The 19,020-nt window shown below is 40.0% G+C and overlaps 3 protein-coding genes across 3 annotated transcripts in view; 1 reads left to right on the plus strand and 2 right to left on the minus strand.

The window, feature by feature from the left end:
- Nucleotides 1–7,634: 7,634 nt before the first annotated feature.
- Nucleotides 7,635–13,286, minus strand: bcdin3d (BCDIN3 domain containing). Its single transcript, XM_076267908.1, has 2 exons — nucleotides 12,876–13,286; nucleotides 7,635–9,113 (listed from the first exon to the last, which is right to left on the minus strand). Exons 1-2 carry the CDS (start codon nucleotides 13,080–13,082, stop codon nucleotides 8,466–8,468), a joined length of 855 nt encoding a protein of 284 aa, XP_076124023.1. The 5' UTR covers nucleotides 13,083–13,286; the 3' UTR covers nucleotides 7,635–8,465.
- A 54-nt stretch (nucleotides 13,287–13,340) lies between these two features.
- cox14 (cytochrome c oxidase assembly factor COX14) lies at nucleotides 13,341–14,357 on the plus strand. The gene is made up of 2 exons (XM_076267674.1): nucleotides 13,341–13,448; nucleotides 13,924–14,357. Exon 2 carries the CDS (start codon nucleotides 13,933–13,935, stop codon nucleotides 14,107–14,109), a length of 177 nt encoding a protein of 58 aa, XP_076123789.1. The 5' UTR covers nucleotides 13,341–13,448; nucleotides 13,924–13,932; the 3' UTR covers nucleotides 14,110–14,357.
- A 389-nt stretch (nucleotides 14,358–14,746) lies between these two features.
- Nucleotides 14,747–19,020, minus strand: part of cers5 (ceramide synthase 5) — a 29,701-nt gene continuing 25,427 nt past the window's right edge. Inside the window, exons 8-10 of the mRNA XM_076269347.1 lie at nucleotides 18,117–18,223; nucleotides 16,952–17,108; nucleotides 14,747–15,539 (exon numbers count right to left, since the gene is read on the minus strand). Of these exons, the coding sequence (XP_076125462.1) occupies nucleotides 15,390–15,539; nucleotides 16,952–17,108; nucleotides 18,117–18,223 (414 nt within the window). The 3' untranslated portion in view covers nucleotides 14,747–15,389. The remainder of the gene's footprint in view (nucleotides 15,540–16,951; nucleotides 17,109–18,116; nucleotides 18,224–19,020) is intronic.

Here is a 19,020-nt window from a genome sequence, read left to right on the forward strand (position 1 = left end):
CTATGCTGGTTGCTAAGTTAATGTTGGTTGCTAGGTTTTAACTGTGAATGTGGTTGCTAGGCTGTTGCTAGGGTACTTGAAGTCGTTTCTAGGTTGTTGCTAGGGTGTCCATGGTAGCTACTATCAGAAATAAAGGAGTTACTACAGTGGTTTGCTAGTATAATCAGGTTGGTTGCTATGGAAACTGACATAGATGCTTAATTTCAATGGTTGCTAAATTGGTTGCTAGGTAGGTGGTGGTTTAATATAGTAGGCTAGAGGCATAGTTGATGATAACTGACAGTTGGAATAGTTGAAAAGTTAAATAGTTGGATAGTTTAAATGGTCAAATTATTTAATAGGGAATTATTGTAGTGGAGACTTTTATTTTGAAACAGTTGTGGGCAGAGGAAGCAGTTAAACAGGATCTGTAGGATTAACCCTTAAAGGAGTACCGTCACACCGGTGTGATGGGAATGTTGAGAAATGAACGTTCTAAAGAATATCTGGGTTCATTGAATTCAACATAGAATTTTAGAACCTTCAATTGTTGCGGAACTTAGAATGTTCAAAAACCTACACCTTTAAGGGTAGAGCCAGATTGTATGCCTGAGACAGACAGTTGCTGGAGGTGGCTGGAACACTTGGCATAGGATTCTAAGTGCCCTACTGTGATGTCATAATCGCCAATGTTAAGTCTATGGGGAAATTTTTTGTAGTTTTTAATTAATAGTTCAAAAAGTATAAATGTTACAAAGTTGAAAAATACATAGCTGAAGTCACCTAAGTAAGACCTACGCAACACAGTTTGAACGAAGTTTCTACGTCAAACAGTTGAAGCTGAATTAAACACACAAATATGTAGAAGGAAAATAACTAGAAATGCAATTCCAAGGAATTACCAGTGCATGAAAATGCTAAAGTTGTGATGTAAAATATAATGTATAGTTAAAACAGATAATACAGAGATGGTTACTACGGTGATGCTAGGATAGACATGGTGGTTGCATAGCTTAATAAAAGTTGAGCTGAATGTAGATAGTTTAAAAGTTGTTGATAGACAGTAGATAGTTTAAAAGTTGTTGATAGACAGCTAGTTCAATAGATAGTTTAATGATAGTTTAAAAGTAGACCGTTTAAAAGTTGAAGGTAAATAGTTTAAAAGTTGTTGACAGACTGGAAGTTGAATGAATGTTGATATTCAAATAGTTTAATGGCTGTGTATAGGTAGATATTTGACGATAACTGAAAGTTGGAATGGCTCTAATGTTTGCTAGCAGTTATGCTAAGATTTTTAACTATGCTAACCATGCTACTTAGCTAATGTTTTATAGCAGTGCTAGCAATGCTAACCTGCTAACCATGCTACTTAGCTAACGTTTTCTAGCAGTTTAATGAATGTTGATATTCAAATAGTTTAATGGCTGTGTATAGGTAGATATTTGACGATAACTGAAAGTTGGAATGGCTCTAATGTTTGCTAGCAGTTATGCTAAGATTGTAATTCTGCTAACCATGCTACTTAGCTAATGTTTTATAGTAGTGCTAGCAATGCTAACATGCTAACCATGATACTTAGCTAACTTAACTAACATTTTCTAGCAGTTTTGCTAAACATTTTCTAGCAGTTTTGCTAAACATGCTAACTATGCTAACAATGCTAACATGCTAACTATGTTAACCATGTGACTTAGTTAACCAAGCTTATCATTTTTAGTAGTTATGCTAACTATGCTAACTAGCATGTTAACATGTTAGCATGCTAACTATGCTAACCATATTACTTAGCTAACCTAGCTAATCATTTTTAGCAGTTTTGCTAAAAATGCTAACTAGCATGTTAACATGCTAGCATGCTAACTATGCTAACCATGTTACTTAGCTAACTTAGCTAATAATTTTTAGCAGTTTTGCTAAAAATGCTAACTAACATGCCAACATGCTAGCATGCTAACTATGCTAACCATGTTACTTAGCTAACCTAGCTAATCATTTTTAACAGTTTTGTTAAAAATGCTAACTAGCATGCTAACATGCTAACTATGCTAACCATGTTACTTAGCTAACTTAGCTAATCATTTTTAGCAGTTATGCTAACTATGCTAACTAGCATGCTAACATGCTAGCATGTTAACTATGCTAACCATGTGACTTAGCTAACCTAGCTAATCATTTTTAGCAGTTTTGCTAAAAATGCTAAAAATGGTAGCAATGTTAACATGCTAACTTTGTTAACCATGCTAACTAGCTACAGTGGGTAGGAGTCATAGTTGATGAAAAGTGTTGACAGTTGATGACAAGTTAAAAGTTGTTGATAGACAGCTAGTGAATGTATATAGTTTAAAAGTTGAAAAGTTGAATGTAGATAGTTTAAAAGTTGTTGATAGACAGCTAGTTTAATAGATAGATAGTTTAATGATAGTTTAAAAGTAGAACGTTTAAAAGTTGAATGTAAAAAGTTCAGTAGTTTAATGGGTTACATTGTTTAACAGTGGATTATTGTAGTGAGGACTTTTATTTTGAAACAGTTTTGGGCAGAGGAAACAGTTGAATAGGATGTGTAGTCTTAAAGGTCCTGTATGTAGGAAATAATGGAAAATAAACTGTAACCATTCCAAAAATGATCACCATATGTTGTCAGAGAGTAAGGAAACACGATGAATTGAAGTAATGGCTTATTTGACAACATTACTCTAACCCGTAAAACCCCGTAAAACCCATGAAAAAATATGAGTTACGGGGCGGAATCTCTTGGAATTTCCGTTTATGTTTTGAAGATTAATTCTAGAATAGCGTATTAATAATGGGCTAGCGCGTCCTCCTATTTGGGTTGCCAAATTAGCAAAGGCCAACTGTCAACAGCTGTCACTTGTAGTCATGAACGCCTACGAGAGGCAGGCAAATTTCCAAAATTAAAACAAGAAACAAATTAAGTGGACATCGGAGGAGCTTCCTGAGATGGTGACGTCTGACGCAGAGCTGGCCTTACTCCACAACAGGTAGCCTAGGCTAAACTTCATCTGCATCGCTAACTTCAGCTAAATATGTTACGTTGGTTAGAGAGGTATTTTTTGTTTTCACTGTTTCCGTAATGTGTAGCTGGGTCATGGTTGGAGAAACGTTAAAGCAGCTGCAGGTCAACTAACGTTAGCTAAGTCTTCATTACATCTGGCAACCCAGAAGAGGCTCGCGTCTGGTAGTCTTGAAAACGTTCACCAGTGTTTTGATTTTGGCCTACAGAACGTTCGGTAACAATCCTACAAATCGCACCTTTAATTGACCCAGATTGTATGCTTAAAGGTGCGATTTGTAGGATTGTTAACGAACGTTCTGTAGGCCAAAATCAAAACACTGGTGAACGTTTTCAAGACTACCAGACGCGAGCCTCTTCTGGGTTGCCAGATGTAATGAAGACTTAGCTAACGTTAGTTGACCTGCAGCTGCTTTAACGTTTCTCCAACCATGACCCACCTACACATTACGGAAACAGTGAAAACAAAAAATACCTCTCTAACCAACGTAACATATTTAGCTGAAGTTAGCGATGCAGATTTTAGAAGTTTAGCATAGGCTACCTGTTGTGGAGAAATATGGCCAGCTCTGCGTCAGACTTGATATTCTTAGTTTGATGAAGACGTCACCATCTCAGGAAGCTCCTCCGATGTCCACTTAATTTGTTTCTTGTTTTAATTTTGGAAATTTGCCTGCCTCTTGTAGGCGTTCATGACTACAACTGACAGCTGTTGACAGTTGGCCTTTGCTAATTTGGCAACCCAAATAGGAGGACGCGCTAGCCCATTATTAATACGCTATTCTAGCCCTTTCATGCACACATTATGAAAAAAATTGTCTAGATTTTTTTAATATTGATTTTATTACTCTATATGAGCCTAAAACTGAAAATCATTTTGATTTTTAAAAAAATATGATTTTATATAGAAGTTATTTTACTGTCCACGTATGTGGACAGTGCGCAACAATGGGGTAAAAAATAATAAAGAGTAATGACAGAAAATATGGACCATTATGTGACTTTAATGCAAAAAACCAACAGTTTTTTCAAGTACATCATAACAGTAATGATTTTAATGACAAGGAAGGATATTCTGAAGATGTTATGCAACATTACAAAGAGTTAATTTAAAAAAAAAAGAGTTATTTATAACAGTATTTGATCAATTTTTGATTTTTTTTAAACAGATAACATATAAATTATTAAAAAAAATATTTGTCCAGTTAAAAAAAGTAGATTTTGCAATCATATCATGATGGTTATGTTGTTAACTGCTGAAAAATATTTTTTACTATGTCATTTAGAAGATAATATTTACAAACATCTCAAAAGAATTAAAAAATGTTTTAAGTTTCAACAACTGATTAATTTTACAATCATGTCTGTAATGTTATTTTTAAACAGATTTGTGTGTGTGTGTATGTACAGTATGTGTGTGTGTGTGTGTGTGTGTACTGTATGCGTGTGTGTACTGTATGTGTGTGTGTGTGTACTATGTGTGTATGTGTGTGTTTGTGTGTGTCTGTGTGTGTGTGTGTGTGTGTGTGTGTGTGTGTGTGTGTACTGTGTGTGTGTGTGTGTGTACTGTATGTACAGTATGTGTGTGTGTGTGTGTGTACTGTATGTGTGTGTGTACTGTATGCGTGTGTGTACTGTATGTGTGTGTGTGTGTACTATGTGTGTATGTGTGTGTCTGTGTGTGTGTGTGTACTGTGTGTGTGTGTGTGTGTGTAATGTATGTATGTGTGTGTGTGTGTGTGTGTGTGTACTGTATGTGTGTGTGTACTGTATGTGTGTGTGTGTGTGTGTGTGTACTGTATGTGTGTGTTTACTGTATGTGTGTGTGTGTTTGTGTGTGTGTGTGTGTGTGTGCTGTATGTGTGTACTGAGTGTGTGTGTGTACTGTGTGTACTGTATGTGTGTGTGTGTGTGTGTGTACTGAGTGTGTGTGTGTGTGTGTACTTTATGTGTGTGTGTGTGTGTGTGTGTACCGTATGTGTGTGTGTGATGTGTGTGTGTGTGTGTGTGTGTGTGTGTAATGAGTGTGTGTGTGTGTGTGTGTGTGTATTTAATGTGTGTGTGTGTATTGTATGTGTGTGTGTGTACACCACTTCGTCACCACCTAATGTCTTAATATATTACTCTTTGCAAAACATGCACACCATTCATTGGTCTCTATATATTTCTGTAATGTTGTCATAAATAGGCAGTTCACATAATGTATAATATGTAGTTAGGTCATTATTTATGTTTACCAAATGTTTGTTTCTTTGTAATTTAAAGTAGTTAAATTCATATTTGAACAATACAAATAAAAAAACTTCCTAGTTACAAAATCAGATTTTTGGTCATTTAACTCCTCTGTTGCGCGACGTCCACATACGTGGACAGTTGTTTTTTAGCGTCTACAAACTATATTTTACATCAAATTTCATTTCTAACCTCATAGAGTTGTTCAACACACTCTCCTGTACACCATAATATTTTTTTTACCTGGTTTTGCCTTCTTGAGTAGAAACTTTTTAAAGATATGCCTGGAGCATTCAGCAGATGGCCATTACCATCAGCCATGTTGAATTGATGATGTCATCAAGCAGTCAATATTCCAAATATAAGGTGATACATATTGTTAATATATTGCAATGGATCTATTAAAACTGCCCTCAAGTGGATTGGAGTATATCAACATGATAAACAAATAGAAATCAGAGTTAAAGTTACTGTCCACAGATGTGGACATTGCGCATGAAAGGGCTAGAATTAATCGTTCAAACCATAAACGAAAATTCCAAGAGATTCCGCCCCGTAACTGATTTTTTTTCATGGGTTTTACGGGGTTTCACGGGTAAGAGTAATGTTGTCAAATAAGCCATTACTTCAATTCATCGTGTTTCCTCACTCTCTGAAAACATATGGTGATCATTTTTGGAATGGTTACAGTTTATTTTCCATTATTTCCTACATACTGGACCTTTAAAGCCTGAGGCTGCAGGTGGCCTGAACACCTGCCATAGGATTCTAATTGCTTAACAGCCGTATTATGATGTCACAATTGGCAATGTTAAGTCTATGGGGATTTTTAAAAAGTTTTTCTTTAATAGTTTAAAAAGTATAAAAGTATAAAAGTTGAAAAGACATAGCAGCTTGGTCCGTTTGAAGACGTTACAAAGTTTGAACGAAGTTTCTAAGTTAAACTGTTCAAGAGAAATTGCGTACGGAAAAAGTGGTAAGCGGAAGAAGAAGTTGTTGAAGTTGCCTAGGAAGAACAGCCTACACTGTAATAAGAAGAAATCGGATAACAGTAGAGTGCATTTTCATGCCCTTAAATAATTATCCCAGAAAGTCCCAGAAATATGACTTGAATAGAAGTTAGTTAGTTATTAACAATTAATTGATACACTTTTAGAATACTTTGAGCACTGATGCAGTCAGCATAGGCCTCTTACATTGTTTGCAGGTAGCCCTACATTTCATTCCGTTTTCGATGGCAAACGCGAAACAAGGCCAAAACAACCACCAGTGGACAAAAAGAGTATCACGTGTACTGTTAAGACTCGCCATAGAGAATGAATGGGGGAAATTACGGAGGTTATAGTTTGACGATGTCATACTCCCATGCAGGCCAGATGCTATATACCACGGACATGTTTTGGGGGGCCACTCAAAATGAGGTGGCGGGCTGTAGTTTGGGGACCACTGTTCTAGAATGTTCCCTCAGTGTTGGACAAAGCAAAAGAGCCCTGTTCACCAAATCTCTTCGGATGCAAACTCAACACAGCACTGGAAGGAGAGTAAAAATATCAATATATCTATATTTTAAAGGTTATATATCAATATTTTAAAGGTTTAATCAAAAGTATCAAAGTGTCATATTTAAGGTCCAGTATGTTAAGTCCCACAATTACTCCCCAAATCCTCCCCTTTTCATGCTTCATAATTCCAAAGCTAAAACACATGGGCTAATACTTTACCAATCTCCTCCAGCGACCTGCATTATCCCCACATCCTGTTTTGGCCCACAGGATTGAAGGAGCTGAAGAAACCCAAGACATGCCTGTCTGCGTCACCTGTGTGTGGAGGCTTTGTCTGTGCTATCCCATATCTTCTGGGAGTAATCTCAGAGATCAGGAAGAGGGGAGCGATGTGTTGCCACGCAGGGTGTGGTGGGAAGGAGCCAGCATCTGATTTCCCCTGGCACAGATCCTACTCCTGTGTGTGTGTGTGTGTGTGTGTGTGTGTGTGTGTGTGTGTGTGTGTGTGTGTGTGAATGAAAGTGCTGCGGAGCAGGGCTTGATAGCTCACACAGAAAGACGTTTAAAAAATTACTGATTAAAGATCAGATAAATAAACAATAATATAAAACAAAGACACTAACAAAGAAGACATTTCAAGCTCACTGACTACTGTTAATTTAATTTGATATATTAATGTATCTAGATTTAAAAAAAAAGCATGACAGTAATAGACACAGATAGTGACAAACAGTATAGCAGTGCCTGGGTCTGTGCATAAAATGTAAACTAAGCTTTTTCTTGACACCTTGCCACAATTAGTATAGTACCATGCAAAGGTTATGAGAAATTTGTGAGAAAATGCTGTAATGTGAGGATGCTTTTAAAACAGAGACTTCAATAGTCAGATAGACAAATCAATAGTTTATACACAGTGCATTAAAACAATAAAAAACTAAGATTCAAATCAATATTTGATGTGAACTGTGAACTTGCCACAGTTCTTCTGTGGATTTACCAGTCTAAATTATTTCTGTCTGTTTCTTCATGTAATCCCAAATTAGACCAATTTCTGCCAGTTCTGTGTGATGGTTATTTATCTATCAATCTAAATTGTGATCTGTTACTGTACTTTCCTTTCCTTCTTCAATGGTATTTCTCACTGGAAGACTTCACGGTCTTCAGATTGAATTTGGATAGTTCTTAGTAATGCCTTAATAATGTCAGAAACTAAGATGGCAAAGAACTTTCCACTCTCCAGTGATACCAACAAAAAAAATAATAATAATAATGAACCTCTTATTCCAACTAATAATTAGTGTTCATTAAATCAAGACATTCTTACAAAAAATGTCAATTTTTTCTTAGTTTTCAGTCCCTTGTGATTTAAAACAAGGTATTTTGACAGGACAGGACCATATACACTGTATAAAGGACACCTTTATTTATGGTTCTTCATATTGACAGAGCCTCTGCAGGGGTGTGTTTCCCAAAACCATAGTTGCTAATTAAGTTAGCAACTTTGTTGGTTGCAATGCAAATTCCCATTTCCAACCAACTAAGTTCCTAACAGGTTAGCAACTATTGTTTTGGCAAACACACCCCAGAGCCGTATATGGCTATTGATACTTACATCATACTGCCACCTTGTGGTTAGTTTGTTAAATTACATTTTTACTAAATGGAGCTAAACCAATTCCATAGGTCATGTAAAAAAACATATGTATGCACTGTAAATATATCTAAATTGTTAAATCTGTTAATGAGCTAATAATGATGTCTTCGCTGAGACATTCTTCTTGTCCTGTCATAAGCTCTTGTTTTTCCTCTGTGCGTTTTCTGAAGAGAAGCAGCTTTCGATCCCAGCTAGTGCTCCCAAAGCTCTGCACCAGCTCCATGCCACAGTTCCTCTCCAGGTGTTCCCGTGCGTTCTCCGCCATGTCCCCGCGGATCTCCAACGTCTTGAAGTGCTCGAAGTCGGCACGGCCCAGCTTACGCAGTCTGCGGGCGGCGGAGCGGTAGCACTTCCACGGCTGCGCCTCCAGCAGCAGGTGGTCGCTGACCGCGGCCAGACGTGATAGAAATCCCAGCAGCCCTGTGTCTCCATGGTTGAGGTGCACCCACATGGTAACCGCCAGACACGCGATCAGGTGGAATGTGCGGCGGCCGAATGTCCGCAGGTAGGCGTCCAGCTGAGTGCGGCTGGCCTCGTCCTGCGTGATGTCCAGGGGAATGAAGGAGATGTTTCCAGGGAAAGGGTTGGTGCTTTGAGCCCGCTCTATCAGCGTCTCATCCAGGTCAAAGCCAAGCAGGTGAAGCCTTCCCTCTGTTCCAGGCCCTGCTGATGCGCTCTCCTGCTGAAGATGCTTGTATAACGCCACACTTAAGTCCTGCAGATACACATAGACAACGTTCAAAGCAGTGAACTTGACATGTTCAGAAAAAATATTGAGAAGAGAGATGCATTTTACTTCCATGAGTGGAACGTCATACAGATCAACAGTTTATGGGGTCCCAAATGAGGTGGAATTAAAACTTGACTTGACACAGATGATCCGTTTTGAGCAGTGACATATACTTGAACATTTTGTCACGTCTGTTGCATAGACAAATGTTAGGTCATATCTTCAGGACATAAGCAGTCGACAAAATAAATATTTCTGGCACATATGGAACGTCATATTTTACGGCGCTCAAGAAATGTCACTGAAAGGCTTTATTTGTATATCGGGAGAATGTGTGTGCGTTTTACTAAATAATGTGCTCATTTTTCTAAATTTTGTTCTCATTTTACAAGATTATTGTGTGCACAATTTAGTAAATCTTGCACTTGTTTTAGTACAATTAACACACAATTCAGTTAACGAGCCCACAATTTAGGAACATGAGCACACAAATCTTGCAATGACACCTCTGGGGTTCCGTAGCATTTACTATTTAGGCCAGGGCTGCCCAATTTGGGTCCTGTTTTTTTTTTTGTGGCCCGCGCTCTGGTCAGAATTTCATTGTCTCAAAGTTCTATCGACTCAAAAACTGGTTGCAGTTCACTATCTGGCCACAGTTTAACATTGTTTTATATGGGGCGGAAGGGGGCGCTTCTGTCAGCGCAGATCCATAGTCGTGATGATGACAAGGGTGAGGAAGGCTGAGGAGAAGCGAGTCAGGGGCGTCTGCAGGAATGAATGCTATGGTATGCACACCTATCTAGTTTTGTTCTAGTTTACCATTGTGTATGGCTTTAAACGGTGTGTGAGCTTTAACATTTGGGGCAGCCGTGGCCCACTGGTTAGCACTCTGGACTTGTAACCGGAGGGTTGCCGGTTCGAGCCCCAACCAGTGGGCCGCGGCTGAAGTGCCCTTGAGCAAGGCACCTAACCCCTCACTGCGCCGTTGTAGCAGGCAGCTCACTGCGCCGGGATTAGTGTGTGCTTCACCTCACTGTGTGTTCACTGTGTGCTGTTTGTTTCACTAATTCACCGATTGGGTTAAATGCAGAGACCAAATTTCCCTCACGGGATCAAAAAAGTATATATACTTATACATTAGAAAGATTCTTATATACTTATACTTATACATTAGAAAGATTCATTCAGTATAATTCAGCTGTAATGCTAACGTTTTGACACCTGGGGGCAGCTGTGGCCTACTGGTTAGTGCTTCGGCTTGTAGCCGGAGGGTTGCCAGTTCGAACCCTGACCAGTAGGCACGGCTGAAGTGCCCTTGAGCAAGGCACCTAACCCCTCACTGCTCCCCGAGCGCCGCTGTTGTTGCAGGCAGCTCACTGTGCCGGGATTAGTGTGTGCTTCACCTCACTGTGTAGAGTGTGTTTCACTAGTTCATGGATTGGGATAAATGACCCTCACGGGATCAAAAGAGTATATACTTATACTTATACTTACTATACCTTGTTCAAACACACCAATTTTGCCTACCTTGTTCTTGCCCATCTGAAATAACTCTAGCTTTGCTGCATCCTTTCTGTTTTTTCGTTGTTTACAAAAACGTTTTATATCCATGATGGCCTTGAAGTCTTGATTTAGTCAATTAGCCTAACATTGTGTGCTGATAACCAGCAACCGACAGTAAAAGAAAGCAACAAGTAGCATAGCCTACAACTTAATGTTCTTTTTATAGAATGTTAATTTTGCACAAATATGCAATACATTTCAATGTAATAGTCCACGGCATGAACATTTAGATTTGGCCCGCGACCCTCCACCCAGAGTCATTTTTGGCCCTTGACCTCCAAGCTTGACATGAAAGAATTTGGGCACCCTTGATTTAGGCAATGTAGTTTTTTCTGAAGTCCTTCCTAACAATGACGTAGAATTACCCGCTACTATTTCTTGATAACAACAGCATAACAAACAATATCCAATCCTGCAGCTAGTCCTAAACGCAGCCACTAGACTGTTAACAGGCACAAGAGCCTGCAGCTAGTCCTAAACGCAGCCACTAGACTGTTAACAGGCACAAGAGCCTGCAGCTAGTCCTAAACGCAGCCACTAGACTGTTAACAGGCACAAGGAAACGAGACCACATCACCCCAGTCCTAGCCTCCCTCCACTGGCTTCCGGTCCGTTACAGAATTGATTTTAAAGTCCTTCTTTTTACTTTCAAAGCCATTAATGGAAAAGCCCCCCCCCCCCATCTCACACCTCCTCTCCCCCTACTCTAATGTTAGGTCCCTTAGATCGCCCACGCAGCGGTTACTGACAGAGCTGAAGGCCAATCTCAAGCACAGGGGCTACCGTGCCCCCAAACTGGAACAGCATCCCTACCTCCGAATCCAACCTCCGTTCTTGAATTTCCCCTGGTGATCAATAATGTGTGTGTGTGTGTGTGTGTGTGTATCTCTCTCTCTCTCTCTCTATATATATATATATATATATATATATATACCTCCATCAGATTTGCCCCTTCAGTTGACTCTTTTAAATGCCAGCTCAAAACATACCTTTTCTCTCTAGCGTTTCCCGATTTATCTTGACCGGAGCCCTGCTTGTACTGTTGTCTCTATCGTGTATTTGTATGGTCTGCTTTATGATGTGTTTTTGTATGGTCTGCCTCTGTTTTATTTGTTATATGTTAGCTTCCCACCGGTCTCTGTAAAGCACGTTGGTTGATGCAAGTCATGTTTACAGTTTTTTTCAGTCCCTAACAAGCGTTTTTCCAACCAGTTGTCACATTTTCAAAACTCTAAATACAATTAGCACAACATCTGTCTTTTGTGGCCATACCATTCACACATTTCATGTCGTTTTCACACGATATGCAGTCAGTGAACACATTTCCACAATGCTTACATTTTCTTAACAGACAAGCTATACCTCCCAACAAACTTATGGATTATTTTTGCAGTATTTACGAATGTTAACACCAAACCTTAGATACAGTATAAAAACCTCTGCTTCTGCAATGATATCAGTTCAAAAACAATATATCTCAGCTGATAATAAACAAACAATTGAATAATTGACACACAACTGATTTATGTTGGGTAAATTGGGCCAACCACAGCTGATTCCAGTCTGGCTTACACTCAGTGGCATGGGTTATTTTTTTCTATTACATTGACACTTATACAGTAAAAGGAGGACTTTGAGGAGTGATGTTTTTCGAAACCGAAACAGAAAAAGACAAACACTGTAATGTCTGGACGAGGAAGAGTAAGAGCAAGGGGCCCATAAGAGCAGGCCCAGTGAGAGATTTGTGCTACTTTGATTGACTGCATGTACCTTGTGAAGTGAAAACAAGTGTTATTCTTTGACAGAATAATTTCATTTTGAGTCAGATTTCCAGTGTTTTGGTAAAGTTAGTGTGTGCAGAGAAAGATGTGTTAGTAATATATTAAACAAAATGTGTTTGAGAAGAAAATTATCCATTTGGCCAATTGTGTTTTGTAGGTGTGCGTCAGTGTTAAGAGTTTAGAAAAAGTATCTGAAGTATGGGTAAGCACTTGTTAGCGATTGAAAAAAACTGTAAATGTGCTATATAAATAAATCTGATTGATTGATTGATTGACTATGTTCCACTTATGTTTTGGCTATTACCACACAACCCTAAATCTATATGCCTAGTCATCAAGTGTCATTGTTTCTTCACCAGATGTCCATAAAGCGTAGCAGCTAAACTAACGTGAAGGTACTCACTCCTGAGTTGCATCCTACGTCCAGTATCACAACTGTTTCACTGGCACTATATCCGAGATCCTGGAGCAGGTTAGGGGGTATTAGGCTCAGTCGGTTTTCTGGTGGGTTAAACGTGTAATAGTTCATAAAGTTCCCATAAGGTGCAGCTCCAGGATCTTCATTTTCAGACGAGACATCTTTCACTTGACAACACGCATGGGTCTCCATTTCTGTCCACCGCTGAAATAAGCCCGTATGGACGGCTGACTTTCACAAGAAAAGGGTCCTACACACTCATAAAGAGAAAATATAAAATTAGTCAGTTGTAATGGAGATTATGTCTACTGAGTTGGACTTTTCTGTTTTTTCTTAAAAAACGATACGAGTTTTGTCTTTTCCTTTATGAACAAAACGACACGAGTTTCTCATTTCAGAAACGAACCAACGCTTATCTTTTTGTCCCTTTGCGAGGCACGTACATGGTGCGCAGATCTTTCTATCGCGCAGATGCGGTAGTCAGACTTTACAAAACATCACACCAACGCTGACATTGAGAGGGCTGCAGATCTCTATATCGACGTTGTCTTTAGAAAGGTAAAACATGTTAACTAATTAATTAACTTAATTAAATTGGCGAACAATTACTGAAGTTATACTACAACTACAATCAGGGAAAGGGACGGTGCTTGACGTTTGCTAACAAGATATTCTTAGCAAGTTCTATCCTGCTAGCATGATGTCTCAGTGACAGCAAGTGTTAAGAGTTGGGAAGTCGACGTGAATGATTTATTCCAGCCATGAGAACTCGTGAGATTCTTCGATAGCCCGATAACTTGATAACGTTAGTCATTGCCTATTTTATACTGAAACCTTGGCCAGCTCAGTCCACTGAAATGGCAAGCAGACAGCAACATGTAACGTTAACGTTTTGTTTTAAAAGATCTTGTGACTAACAAGAAATTGGACATAACATCACGATAACGTTTAGGATGTGCATGTCAAGTAAACTTGACTGTAGGAGAAAGAATGGACTTGACTCTTCAAAACGTGTGAATTTATCTCCTCTCAGGCATTCACCATGCTATCAGCAAAACGCATCGCAGATGCAGGATACAGGGTGTTCTCCGGCTCCATGATGCTGTTAACATTATACGGAGGATACCTGTGCACAGTGCGAGCACAGCGCTTTTGGGAGAAACAGAAACAAATTGAAGCCGCGGCGCAGGATCAGACAGAGCCAGAGTTAAAGGACTGACGGACATTCCCACGTCAAATGTCATTCCAGGAGAGTGAACTCTATATTTCTACGCATGGTCATCGCAATCATGTTGCTATGTTGTAGATATGTTGTGGCCTAAGGGAGGAAGAACTCACCTCAAGACTCGTCTTTCTTTATTGCATCCTAAGATGTGACCCTTGTTTTAGGCCAGGCTGTGATTGGATGCTATTCATAATTTTGAGTGATTGTGGAATATATTAAACATGGTTCCATGTCTCCTGTAAGTCATTGGTTGGTTACTCTGGGCCTTCATCTAAATCCATGTCACAAAACTAATCCAGAAATATTCCCTAGAAATATCTGGACTTAAGTTTAGTTCAACAGAGGGAGGTGATGTAAAGAAAGCGCAGCGAGGTCAACAAGTTGAAATTCCTCTGTTTGTAAACATGATACAGGGCGGTTCTGATCATCAACATGTGGAAATGTCTAAAATTAATGATTGCTATTAAAGGGATTTACACCTTTTTCACACTCATACATTTTGATGAGCGCTTATTGTATTTTAGGTCATATTTATGTAAGTCACATTTTCTAGAACCACTGGATTTTGGGTGTGGATCTCCCCTAAGCAGGAAGGCTGAGCCCAAGTAAACCAACTGACAAACATTAATACTTTTGTTTCACACTGTGCAGGTAATCAATGTCATTTTAATGTTAACATATTTTATCTCTACATAAAAATTCAGTAAAACAAAAGCTGAATAGACCAGAGAAACTCAAACAGAAATAGAACCATGAAATATTCATATTAAAAAAAAAACTAAAAAAAAACATGTCAAGTACAGCCAAACAGTAAAACTGGAAGTAGATATTGTATTTCTCCTGGCCTTCAGTAAAACGTGAAGGCATAGAAGCAGTGAGAAGTAGAACACAGTTTACGCCTGTAACGTCAGAATGCGAAAAATCTGGTTTTAATCTCTTTTCATCTCCTTTTCATTCAACCTTCATCCCTCCCTAGTTCTGTGTTTTCTTTTTTTTTGGTATGCACAAAGTACACACACATACATCTCTTTAATGTCCATATACCCATGCCTGTGTTAGCGGTCCTTCAGCGCCAGTCTGTGAGTAGAGGAGAAGAGAGTGGTCAGACACAGGTGCGAGAGTCCACAGCAGGACAGTTGGTCAGGAAGGGGAGGAGGGGAGGGAGGGATGGGCACGAGCCAGGGAGGAGTAGTCACTGAGCAGGCAGAATTCATGAGGAGAGGGGAAGCCCCGTCCACCCCTGGTGGTGGTGATGGTGATGGTCATCACGGTCACTAGCTGTTGTGGTTTTGGGCCCAAGCTTTAGTGCCGGTCAAGTGGCCATTGGTGCCGTTCTCGCTCTTAGGCGATGAGGTGTTACGCCGGGCGGAGCTCGTCTCATCATCAGAGCTGCTCTCGATGTCGCTGCGCACGTCCTTCGCAACCTGACGGGAGAAGGTCACAAAGTCAGCAGAGTGAGGGAAAACACTTTGGTTGAGAAGCTTGAGCCACTAACATAAGAAAAACATAATGCGTGTCTTCTATGACTTACTGACACATCTTAAAATGACGCACGATTTGTTAAGCATCCTCTGAGACATCTTCACATTCTCACTGAACAAGTATGCATTCTAACCAGCATTCCATGATAGAACAGAATAACTGTGATGCAACAACCTGTTAATCACATTTCCTGGCAGAAAGAGCTGAATAACAAACCACACTACACCCACATGGCCACAAGGAGGAGTCAGAGACACAAGAGCGCAATCGGTCAAGAATTATGTAACAAAGGTCAGTGAGTCCCATGACTTGCTTAGGGACTGGCATTAGAGATTATAAATATGTACTATTATTATCTGTGTAATGGAAGCAAGTGAACGCTGCTAAAATGGCCTACACATGCACAGAGTGGAGATTAATTCAACTTCAGCTTTATGATACGTAGCTGGTTTTGCTATGGTTTGAATGGTCCAATCTGGTCTTTATGCATCTCACACTTCTACAGGCTTCTATGTCTCATCCAAAGTGCCTTGAGAATTCAGAACTGCTTGCAGTTGAGATGAGAGGTCAGAGAAAAAGGGGAGAGCGAGGAAGGGAAGTGTGAGTGACAGTTGCACAGGTCCAGTGAGCACGGAGGCTGCGGACAGACAGGAACAGAGGACGGCAGAGAGAGAGGGGGGACAGACAGAGACAGGATCTTCTGTCCACCAAGGAGGAAAGGGCAGGCATGAGGCCTTTCTGTTGAAAGGAGAGAAAAAAAAAGAGACAGAGAGAGAAAAGAGGGAAAATTATGGTAGAGAATAAGTGGGTTGGTAGGACTCGAGTGGGCACAGCACAGCCTACAGATACTAGCAGTCTAAGGATTATCTCAAATGCAGTTTAACATCCTTATATCCCAATATGTGAAAACTGAGCACACATTGCTTAAAATGTGAGTTGGCCTCAACTAAAATGTCATGAATCCGTTGTCTAAAGGTAAAGTTATGCTGTGGCCCAAACCTTCAGACCTTTACACAGAAACCCAACACACTGGTCCGAATCCCTCCCTCATAAACTGGGGGCTTACAAAGAGTATCACGATGACCCAAACTTTCAGATTTCTATACTTTTTCAAAATGTCTATACTTTCTGGAAAACAGTATTTCACAATTCCAGACTCCTGAACACTACAATATTGATCTGGAAAAAATGTAAAAAATGTTTCTCCTGCACTAGATTGAGCTCCCTCTCTCTGTAACAACAATCACCACCAGCATTGTTGTGTGGCAGTAAAGCATGTATCTATTACACACGACACAGGAACCGAAACTGGTGGCATCTCCAACAAAAGGTGAGTGGACACAGGCACACCCACCTTGCCACGCATGATGGCTTTGAGGGCGATGCGGGCGATCAGGTACGACCAGATGACATGCAGCACCTGCAGCACCATCAGCAGGGAGCAGAAGAGCCACCAGGACGGGTACGGCCCGATGATCTCCCAGCTCTCAAACACCGTCGACTTAATGCTCCTACACACAAGCAGGAAGAGCAAACCATGTCAGTTATGCACTCACACTCACACACACACACACACACACACACACACACACACACACACACACACACACACACACACACACACACACACACACACACACACACGTACGGCCCGATGATCTCCCAGCTCTCAAACACCGTCGACTTGATGCTCCTGCACACGAGCAGGAAGAGCAAACCATGTCAGTTATGCACTCACACATTCACACACGCACACATATTTAATGGAACATGATCTTAGTTAACAAGGAGTCAAACATTCAGAACAGTGTTAAGTCACACTCTTTCCTTGTGTTTTTTCAAACTGATGTATTTAAATTCAGTTCAGTTTTAATTCAGATTAATAATATAGGAACTATTATTCCTTCTCATTTTTAAAGTACAACCAGAGTGTGTAAATTGTGTTTTATACATAAATCTTGCTTTGCCTTCATACTCTCAACTTAACCACATGGAGTAACGTAGAACATCTCAGCCACATGACAATGCAGCATTGCCTATAATGCCCCTAAATTAAGTCTAAGGGAGTGTTTGTATGATTGTGTGCGACACAATGAGGATATTTGGGGGTCTGTGCTGCATTTCTTGGGCTATTAAGCCATATCTGTGTCTAGTAAAACTCCACACATGTTTCCTATGTGCGGAGGTGCATAGTGAACTCATGTCATTGTAATCTATCTGGTTAAAAAATACCACACACACACACACACACACACACACAGTATGGATTTCAAGCGCCTGTAACAGCATCATCTCTTCAGCAGCTCCCCGACACTGAATATAGGCACTCAGGTTACAGCATTAGCTGACAGTCAGTCTCACTCATTCATCTCCAGGATTCTAAACACACACACACACACACACACACACATGCACACACAGGGACACACGCACACGCACAGGGACACACACAGGCACACAGAGAAACCACAGATGTAGACACGCATGTATTCCCAGACATCCCCTACAGATATACTAACCAGAGTGGGTAGATGACGAGTCTTGTTCCGAAAAAGCATATTGCAAACACCACAAACAGGAAGTCACAAATCCGCTGATATTTGGCATAGTTGGCCAGTTTGGCAGCCTGTCACACACACAATTCACACACACAGATAAAGACCACATCTCTAAAACAGTTCATAATCACATCTTGCCTCTTAACAACAGCATCTCAGGCAAACATGAGTAGCTGCTCATCTTGAGTGATCTCAATGGAGTATAATTCTTTGATTGAATGTAAGAATGTAAAATTTTTTTCAGTTTTTTTCCACTAAGTATATTTCCAATGAGACTATTCACATGAACTTTTCACCAGCCATTAGTATTAACTCAGGAAATCCACACATATAAAGAAATCCAAACATCAAAGTCCAAGTAAAGTTGTGTAATAAAGTAGGATGACACAGGAAAAAAGTATTGAACACGCTAAGAAAAAGCAGTACATCAAGGTTAGGAAAGGCTACCTAGACCTTTCAGGGAGATAGTCTGGAACCATAAGATAAGATAAGATAATCCTTTAATTGTTTCCCAAGGGAGAAGTTTGCATTGTTACAGCGTCCAAGACAGCAGCACCCCCCCCCCCCCCCCCCGCCCCAAGAACCACTCAGAGAAAGCTCAAGAAAGACTAAGAAGACTTAGAGGTAGAAGGTACAATCGTTACAGTGAAAACCATAGGCAATGCACTCCACCACCATGGCCTCTAATGAGCACTCACCCCGGAAGGCATCATTAGTGTAGCATCACTAAAGGAAAACACAAAGCTTGTTGAAGCTTGTTTAAAGTTTGCTACAAAACACTTGGACAAGCCTATGAAATACTGAGAGAATGTAGTCTGGTCAGACGAGAGCAAAACTGAACTTTTTGGCAGTCATACTACACACC

The sequence above is a fragment of the Alosa pseudoharengus genome, unplaced genomic scaffold (genome assembly GCF_046254945.1).
Source record: "Alosa pseudoharengus isolate Yale_2024_CS ecotype anadromous, Long Island Sound unplaced genomic scaffold, YU_APseudo_1.1 YU_APseudo_1.1_scf_5, whole genome shotgun sequence".
NCBI lineage: Eukaryota > Metazoa > Chordata > Actinopteri > Clupeiformes > Clupeidae > Alosa > Alosa pseudoharengus.